Source organism: Lygodium microphyllum, chromosome 20 (genome assembly GCF_053477565.2).
Source record: "Lygodium microphyllum isolate KBCC chromosome 20, Lygodium_microphyllum_v1.1.10, whole genome shotgun sequence".
Taxonomy (NCBI): domain Eukaryota; kingdom Viridiplantae; phylum Streptophyta; class Polypodiopsida; order Schizaeales; family Lygodiaceae; genus Lygodium; species Lygodium microphyllum.
The window spans coordinates 60,679,001-60,688,467 of NC_141154.1; the positions used below are offsets into that span (position 1 = coordinate 60,679,001).

The following is a 9,467-nucleotide window of genomic DNA, read 5'->3' on the forward strand; positions in this document are numbered from 1 at the left end:
ATCTTTTTTATTCATATATTTTCTTTTAAAAGCTTCATTCTCTTTTCATTCTCTACAATATCAATGCCCAAAATGCTAGAGACAAATCTTATTGCAAGATTTTGTCTCCATTTTTAAACTCGTTTACACGAGCTAGTTGGACTTTTTAGTGGCCTTTTTCTTTTTCTACATCCTACTGGAGTTTACTTTTAAGTGTAATAATATTTCCTACAATGACTTATTAGTGTTTGCTAGAACGTTAGCCTTGTTTGTTAGGCTAGAAATAGTTGTCTGTGTAGTTGTTAATGCTTCTCTCATTTCAAGCATATGTCTTGTGCATACAAAAGATACAAAATGTAATAGCATGTAATACCCAAGCATTCCACCACAACCATCTCCAACATATCTTACAAAGTCATGAATATTGAGAAAAGGAGGAGGCTTACCTATTGAAGGGTCTTTGGTATAAATATTTTCATCCACCCACAAATCTATATGCTTCTTTTCTTCCAATCATAACATATTGGCTTCATCCTTGTCCGACAATGCTTGATGATGTATACTTATCCAGGATGAGAAAATTGGATCTATTTGAATAGCAAGTTCATATTTGCATATACTTGAGATTGTGTTACCTGAAGAGGTATTGTTAAATTTTTTTAGCAAAATAAAATCAACCAAGTAATAATATTACAAAGAAGAAAAGCAAGTGTAGAATAGAGAATGGTGTAATAAATGAGTCTAGAAGAACGGACAAACATATTTTGGTGTGACAATTTCAACTCTGCAAAATTTCACAAGTTCCAAGAAAAAAACGACTAAAAAGTGACCATTGATATGGATTAAAGAATGGAGGCATTTTAATGGCTGACCTCTTTAATTGCATTTGAATGACCAAATTTAGAGGGTTTATTACTCTAAAACCTCTTCTAATTGGCAACTTAATCATTTTCTTACAAGTGACATTTCTGAAAAAAATTTGGTCCTAATGAAAATCAATGCTTTTAGTTTATACATGAAGTTAAGATATTTAACCTACTTGAATCTTTAAAGTAGGATAAAGGTATTGTTCAAAACTTGTCCATGCCTACCCATCTTTTTAACATTACTTTTTCTTACTTGTCATTTACCATTTCCAACAAATGTAGAACCTGGGTTGTTCTCTTTGATTTTTCTCCTTGATTTTTTTTTCCCATAATGCAATGAGCCTCTTGAAGCTTTCAAATCCAAACACCTTTCTTTGGAATCCCAACCAGTTTAAGCCAAGTTGCTCTCAACACCTTTCTCTAGAATTCTATCCACTTTAGATTGTTCATGCATAGATGAATTATTACCCAATTAGAATGTGGCATATGGTCTAGATTCTTCTTGTTCCTTCCATTTAGGATAGTCATAAGAAAAGTAGCTCAAAAGTAGCATGTTTCATGATGTTATATAGCATACATTATGAATGGATGTGTAGTCTTAATTTGACTATTAAGAATTAGTTCCAATGCAATTAAATACTCCAACTATGTGTTCGATAACAGTAATTCAATGGAAAATCTTAAGAATATAATGAAAATGAAAACACTTCTACATAGATCTCCATCCCTACCCCTCAATGCACATCAAAAACTGTAGCCTCTTCTTTCATTGTGACTTTGCAAGTTGTGTTATACAAGTGTGGGAATAGTATTCAAGCAATGACTTCGACAAAAAATTTGTTATTGTGGTTGCCAAGTATACGGAAGGACTTAAAATTCCAAAATGCATGGTGTGATGGGGTAATACCCTATGCTAGAGCCATGGAAAAAATTTATAATGAATGGCTTAATTATAATAGGTAAGATTGAAATAACTTTAGGATGGACTCATTAATAGTAGGAGCCCTGATTGTTTACAAGATGAAAAGTTCTATATAACTAGCTAGCATTTTGACAAATGAGGCATTATACATGGCACTGATCTCTCACATTACTCTCATGTCCACATCCATTACTTCTTAAGAGGATTTGAGGGTTCTCCTCCTTAAGTATCAAGATCACTGGCCACCTTTATTATGACCATGAACTTAGGGAGTTCATTGCATGGATTTGGGGGGCTAGAGGCCATGTTCCAATCATTGAGTAGCTAGAGACTTGGATAAGATAATTCAAGAGATTAGCACCTTATTTTGAGAGGAGTCTTGGAGAAGAGGAAAGGTTCTTTTGGAGAGTGAGATATGGGGTAGTTAGAGCCCCACAAAACTCCAAAGGGAGAAGGAGAAATGTCTAGGGTACACATGTATAGATGAGAGGTTTCATTCTACCACAACAAAGATTAATCTCATGAAGGAATCTTAGTAGATACAATGCATGTACATCTCCAAAAATGGAGGTAGACAAGTCACATGATTGCTAAATGCTTCTTTCTTATCATATGGTCTAGACACTACAAACATGGAGATAGGATTCTTAGAAGAGAAGATTTACCTATGTCAGGGTTCTCAAGAGGTCAAAGATAGGTTCTCATAACTCCCTTAGAATCAAGCCCTTAGAATCCATGACTAGACATGTGGGTTATAGGAGAGAAAATATACAATATGAAGGAGAGAGCATGTGCAAATATGTTATGGTCCTTTTCTAAATGCTATTGGGATGTTCATAATATAGGCCTTCTCATAGCTTTGTAGGAGATCATGGAATCATGAGACATGGCAATGAGACTACCTAAGGCATTGATTAATCTCACCCCAAAAGGAGACATTTTCTAAATGCTATTGGGATATTCTTGGCCAAGATTATTAATCTTAGACGGTGTCCTTCATGCTAGGTAATATTCACGACGATGAAAAAGGATTTGTATGAGAGGAGAATATCCTAGATAACATTAGCCTCATCCTCTTTCATGCTAAATTTATTTCACCCTACTCAAATATGCTTTTTCATAGAGCATAGAATCCTAGAAAGCATCCTCACCTAGCATGCAATATCCTAGACAACATCTTTACCTTTTGAGACTCCACAACTCTTACTTGTTCCATAAAACAATCCCTTATTTTGGTACTTCTTAATTTGAAGATGGATTATGGCACACTAGATTGGGGTTTTTGTAGGGCACCATGTTCATGTATGAGGATAGGATTCTAGAGCAATGGGTTACAGGAGTTTGACATTATAATCTTTCGAACTAGTCATGTATAGGCTAGGGGTTTCATTAGGAACTTTATTAATTAGGAGAAAATGGAGGTTAATGTGTGAACAAGGGGTAGATTGAGATGCCATTATTCTGTAAAATGTTTTATTGATCATTGACCCACATTGTTAGAGTTAAGTATTCTTAGTAAAGCTCATTATTAGAGCCATTTTACATGTCATTATTAGAGGCCTTCCACACAAGGATCCTTGGAATAAGTTTATAGTTGTGGATGGTATGGATCATCAAAACCATTCTTGTAAATACATACGAACCTACCTTGGAATATATTTATAGTTGTGGATGTTATGGATCATCAGAACCACTCTTATAAATACATATCAACCTACCATTCAAATATTTTCAGCATGTCTAGATCAAAGACCTTAGGAAGTGACTAAAAACCAGATTTGTACTAGATGTTATTCGAGGTTGGAGATTCTAGCATATTCCTACCTATTAGCTAGAATTAGCTAGAAGAAGGTAGTTTGGGCATCCTGACACTTCTTGTGAAAGCTCTAAAGTTGTGCTTCAAGTGCAAACAATAAAAAGTTTGGTATGGACTAGGTGATGACTACGGTATTCAAGATCAAGGTCATGCAAAAGACTTCAAATTTGATAATTAATACACAATCCAACCCTTCCTAAAATTGGTTGTGTGAAAGGGGGTTGAATATATAGGGTAGGGTTGATGTTGTGGCTAGATGTCTTGAATAAGACTCATAGTTTGTTTGTTATGATTACTACTTACAAGGCTTTTGTAAAGCTTATCTCTTTGTAAAGGGTTGTAAATCTTCACTATCTCAATATACATATATATATCCATAGACTTTTGCATGTCAAAAATAATATTACTTTGTACTAATCCACACACGATGAAAAAATTCAACTATGATATGCTATGGTAAGGCAAATATTCTTATAACCAATACTCTAAGCTATCAACTTGATAGTGCTTCATAAAGCGAAGAAAAAAATTATAGAAATGGGGGATGTGATAAGGAGCCTCTCCACACACAAGAAAAAATTCAACTATGATATGCTACGATAAGGTAAGTATTTTTATAATACTCTAAGATGCCAACTTGATAGTGCTTTCTTTGAGAAAGCCATTAAAAATGTGTTGGAATGGGGGATGTGATTCCTTTCTTCTCTATGATGCTACGTTGGCTCTATGGTGGGCACGTTTTCTAATCTAGATTCTACAATGTACATGCTTAAAGCTGTGGACAGCGAATTCATGAGTAGTCTTGTATGAGAGGTATGTGTGACCTTGTTAAGCTCCTTGATACGCATGATGTTTTGGTTGCATATGCATGGGGGAACACATGGGGGACGAGATACCCATGAACATGATGGAAAGAATAATAGGACAAATGCCATAGCACAATAGATGCTCTAGAAACTATGGTGCCGAGCTATAGTGAAGCCAAACATTTAATTATATTTTAAGGTTGGATGATCAATAATACACACAGAGGATTAAGAAGAATATGACACCTAAGGCAATCGAAATTAAAATATAATCAGGAGATCTGCATGAAAGGGACAGATGATGCAGGCCGCGATACAAATAATGCAATGAGGAGCATAAATGAACCGCTAGAAGAAGAATGCAATGATAGATCTCTCTCTCTCTATCTCTATCTCTGTCTTTCGATGGCTGTAAAAAAAGAATAGAATGTTCAATGGTGGCTGCAAGGATAGATAAATAACTGGCAGGAGCCATAAAGATTGTAGCCAAATTATTGAGTTATTGAAAGTTACTTGTTGAGCGTCTTCTTCGACTGTAAAACTATCCCTATATAAGTATGAAGTGCTGCAACATTTCTCGATGAAGAGTTGTTAGTTTGAAGTGTTTTCCTTAAGTGGGTAGTACTTCCTCCTCCTCCTCCTCCTCCTCTCTCTCTCTCTCTCTCTCTCTCTCTTTCTCTCTCTCTCTCTCTCGTCTCTGTGTTACATACAAGTTACAACGTATATTTTCTGCGTCTTTCGAATCTGGAGACGGAACCACTGTTTCGGTTGTGTCTCATAATACGACCTAAGACGAGTAGTTAATTCGCCATTAAATCGAGCGTGGCTGACCCGGCGCAGTTAGGTGGGTAGTTCCCATTACTCCTTCCTCTGGTCCGTCTTTTGAGTTTCTTAAATAATCACACACGCAAATCGTGGCATGAATGTATTTTATCCCATTGTGGACGCCACCCTCTATTTATAGCTCTAGAGAGAGAGAGAGCAAGCCAGCACAGTATCCCGTTCGGATTGGGTTGTGTCTGCTCTGTGGCCTTCCCTAGAAATCCTGCACAATCTTTCTTGTAAAAGAGGCAGCTGCTTTGCTGGGAAAGAACTTGGCATCGAATATATCAACTCTGCCAACGCACGTAGCATAAGGTCCTTCTCTCTCTCTCTCTCTCTCTCTCTCTCTCTCTCTCTCTGTGTCTTTGTGGCGAGACCTAAGAAGGTTTCAGTTTCCATATATTTGCTCATCCCATAAGCACCTCCTCAGGTTTGTTTAATCCCAGGCTGCCGCATCATGAACATCTTCTGACCTCGTTTTAAGACTCGCGCTTTGGCGAAACGTTTTGTTAAGCATTTCTTTTGTTGCAAAACCAGCTGTGCGGCAGCTGTAGTGCTTTCCCTCGAAAGGTGTTAAAGACGACCTTTTCGTGGAAAGGTAGGGTATATCAATATTATAAATCCTTCATGAGGATAGCGCAAACATTACTGATTTATAAAATCTTGCGTTGGGATGGCGCAGACCAGGCTTGTACTGCAAGATTGGCGATGAGAGATTCTTGAGCTTTGAACCGATTCCTCCATACGGAGATGGCTAATGTTGATAGTTCTATGGAGAAGGCAGCAAGAGCCATGGGTGATCAGCAGCTGTTCACAATTCGAGCGTACGAGGAAGAGAGGGACGCGCAAGAGGTGGATAGGGTTGAGAAGATGTGCGAAGCAGGGCCCAGCGGTCAACTAACCCTCTTCACAGACCTGCTCGGTGATCCTCTCTGCCGATTAAGGCACTTTCCTGCATACGCCATGCTGGTAAGTCGGCTTATCCCTTGCATGACGAAGTGTTTTTCACGTGACGTCTCTATTCGATATTCTAAGGTTCATGTTATTGATGCATGTGAATCATATCGTCGATGTGATCTACAGTTAAAAGTAAACGTGAATTATCACACCATTCATGTGAGCTTGTTTCATTGTATGAGTAGGTCGCGGAGGTGGACAGCCAGGCCGGCAAGGCCATTGCTGGCATGATTCGAGCAGGTGTCAAGGAAGTCGTAACTGCCTGTTCTGAGGGTTCGCCGAGGTTTGCCAAGACTGCCTACATTCTTGGCTTGCGAGTTGCTCCCTACTACAGGTAACTTAATAGACCTGCGTGTAATCCATGCATGCTTTAGGCCAATCGTCACGTATGTATCGCAGTGTAACCATGCTGCGGCGATAACAAATTACATGGGATATCAATGACTGATGATAGGTTCGATATGCATGCACTATTTAACAGGCGTTTGGGGATCGGCGAGGCGCTCGTGAAGAGGGTGGAGGAATGGTGCAAAGAGCAAGGCGCCGAGTACGCCTACATGGCAACCGAGAAGGACAACGAGGCGTCCGTGAATCTGTTCACAAAGAAGCTAGGCTACGCCAAGTTCAGGATGCCGTGCATACTGGTGCAGCCGGTGTACACAGGGTACAAGAGGCTATCATCGCCATCACTGATATCGTCGTCGCTGTCGAGGTTGACGATGACGAATAATAAGAATAAGAAGAAGAGGACGAGAGTGAAGGTGGAGCAGCTGAGCCGAGACGACGCGGAGGCGTTGTATAGGAGGGTGTTTGAGGGGCAGGAGTTCTTCCCGAAGGATGTGGATGCGGTGATGAGAAGCAGGCTGAACAAAGGTACGTGGGTGGCGAGAGAAGAATACGAAGCCGGGGCGGTCTCGGGGGATCTGTCGACGTCCTGGGCGGTGCTGAGCGTGTGGAAGTGCAACGAGATCTTCAAGCTGGAGGTGAAGGGACTGCCGGCGCGAACCAAAGGAATGGTGGCGGCGGGGCGGCTGCTGGGGCGACTGCTGGGGCGACTGGCGGGTGGGGCCCTGCCCACCCCGCCGGATGTGGCCAGCGGGCCCTTCGGGCTGCAGCTCCTGTACGGGCTGCACGCAGAGGGGGAGCGCGGTGGCCGCCTGCTTAGCCGGCTATGCTGGATGGCTCACAACATGGCCAAGCGGGACGGCTGTGCCGTTCTCGCCGCCGAGATCGCCGCCTGCGACCCCCTCCGCCGCCGCATCCCCCACTGGCGCAGCCTCTCCGACGGCGAGGACCTCTGGTGCATCAAGCGCCTCCTCGCCCACCCGCCGCCGCCGGAGCAAGACCACGGGCACGAGCAAGACCAAGACTGGTGTATACAGCCCCCTCCCGCCTCCATTTTTGTAGATCCGCGCGACTTCTAGCTCTGCAAGTTTAGTTTGCCTTGCTCTTTTCTTCTTTTTCTCGGTGCTTTTCCAATGTGTATAACATATTATAGTAGACTCTTTTTTGAGCACCGTTAAAAGTCTTTTGTGGAATTTCAATATAGCACAGAATTTCAAAGATTTGACAATTTTGACCCTTATATATCGCATTGATCGTTTATCAACTTACGTGCACTTTTAAACTAATTTCATACCCAAAGCAATATTGTTTTAAAAGGTCATAATCATGCAATTTTACTCTCCTTACATGCTCAATGATGAGCACCTTACAAATCAATGGCAAAATAATAGTTGCATTGGGAAAAATTCAATTTTCAGTGCCAACATAATTTGGTTTTCAACAATTTTGGATCACCTAACCATAACACCTTAGTGCATGCTAAGAACACCTCTATACGAAGTAATCATGTCTAAGGAGACCTCTATACAAAATAATAACTGCAAATGCTATTGATGTTAGTGCACATTGACATTTATCTAAATACTCTAGTACTCTAATCTCTCCACCTCAAGCATCAATAGTATACCAATCCCACTCCTCACCTCACATTCCATTGCTCCAATAGCCAACTCATGCACATCTAGGTAGTAATTGTGCGCTTTTGGGTCCACCCTCCACCATCCTACATTCACTAATATAACTTTCACCTCTAACCAAGTTTGAGGATTCAAGAAACTATCTTTAGTACAAAAGCTAACTTGTTAGATTTGGGCATCAAGCTCACTCAACTTAAGTGCCACTCGAGGCAATTGAGTGGAAAATCTAAATCATCTCAAGTGCATATCAACAAGGGGTGTGGTGCAGCACACTCAACTTAAGTGCCACTTGAGGCAATTGAGTGTAAAATCTAAATTATCTCAAGTGCATATCAACAAGGGGTGTGGTGCAGCACACTCAACTTAAGTGCCACTTGAGGCAATTGAGTGTGAAATCTAAATCATCTCAAGTGCATATCAATAAGGGGTGTGGTGCAGCACACTCAACTTAAGTGCCACTTGAGGCAATTGAGTGTAAAATCATAATCATCTCAAGTGCATATCAACAAGGGGTGTGGTGTAACCTTGACATTGGTAAGTTGGCAAGCTCAACACATACATATATTGATGATAGACTACTTAGTTAGATGGATTCTTGACATTAAGTGTATTAGTGGTCATTACAAACCTCACATGGTTGCTAACTTATCACTCATTATATTTTGTTTGTTGCATTTACATATGGTTATAATGCTAGTCAACTTGTATAGTCAGCTATGCACTATTGACAATCGTTTTAAATCATCTCAAGTGCATATCAACAAGGGGTGTGGTGCAACCTTGACATTGTTAAGTTGGCAAGCTCAACACATACATATATTGACGATAGACTACTTAGATAGATGGGTTCTTGACATTAAGTGTATTAGTGGTCATTACAAACCTCACATGGTTGCTAACTTATCACTCATTATATTTTGTTTGTTGCATTTACATATGATTATAGTGCTAGTCAACTTGTATAGTTAGCTATGCACTATTGACAATCGTTTCAGGGCATATTGTGATTTTGGTTATGTTAATCAAAGGTGGGTTTACAAGTTACAAATTTTGAGTTTGTAAGTTTTAGGTATTTATTAGGTGTATAGCAAACACAAGTTTTATTTGCACAAAGGTTGTAGATTACATATACTATTAAGCAATTAGTAAAAAGGACTACTTGGTGCATTGAGCCTGGAGTAGAAGTATGCAAGGGGAAGCACGAACTAAAATGGAGAGAGAGAGAGAGAGAGAGAGAGAGAGAGAGAGAGAGAGAGAGAGAGAGCATGTGAAAACTTAAAAACAGAATGTGTGATTGGCGCTTCTACTCGAGCGGAA

The 9,467-nt window shown here is 40.1% G+C and overlaps 1 protein-coding gene across 5 annotated transcripts; it reads left to right on the forward strand.

The window, feature by feature from the left end:
* The first annotated feature begins 4,748 nt into the window (after positions 1 to 4,748).
* LOC148018947 (putative N-acetyltransferase HLS1) lies at positions 4,749 to 7,741 on the forward strand. 5 transcript variants are annotated; one of them, XM_087701438.1, is made up of 5 exons: positions 4,750 to 5,526; positions 5,749 to 5,809; positions 5,894 to 6,180; positions 6,354 to 6,502; positions 6,650 to 7,741. In XM_087701438.1, the coding sequence occupies exons 3-5, from the start codon at positions 5,962 to 5,964 to the stop codon at positions 7,590 to 7,592; spliced, it is 1,311 nt and encodes a 436-aa protein (XP_087557564.1). In that variant the 5' UTR covers positions 4,750 to 5,526; positions 5,749 to 5,809; positions 5,894 to 5,961; the 3' UTR covers positions 7,593 to 7,741. The 5 variants fall into 5 exon arrangements, with proteins under 5 accessions (XP_087557567.1, XP_087557569.1, XP_087557564.1 ...); XM_087701442.1 differs by having other exon boundaries at positions 4,750 to 5,233; XM_087701441.1 differs by lacking the exon at positions 5,749 to 5,809 and having other exon boundaries at positions 4,749 to 5,526.
* Positions 7,742 to 9,467: the final 1,726 nt, after the last annotated feature.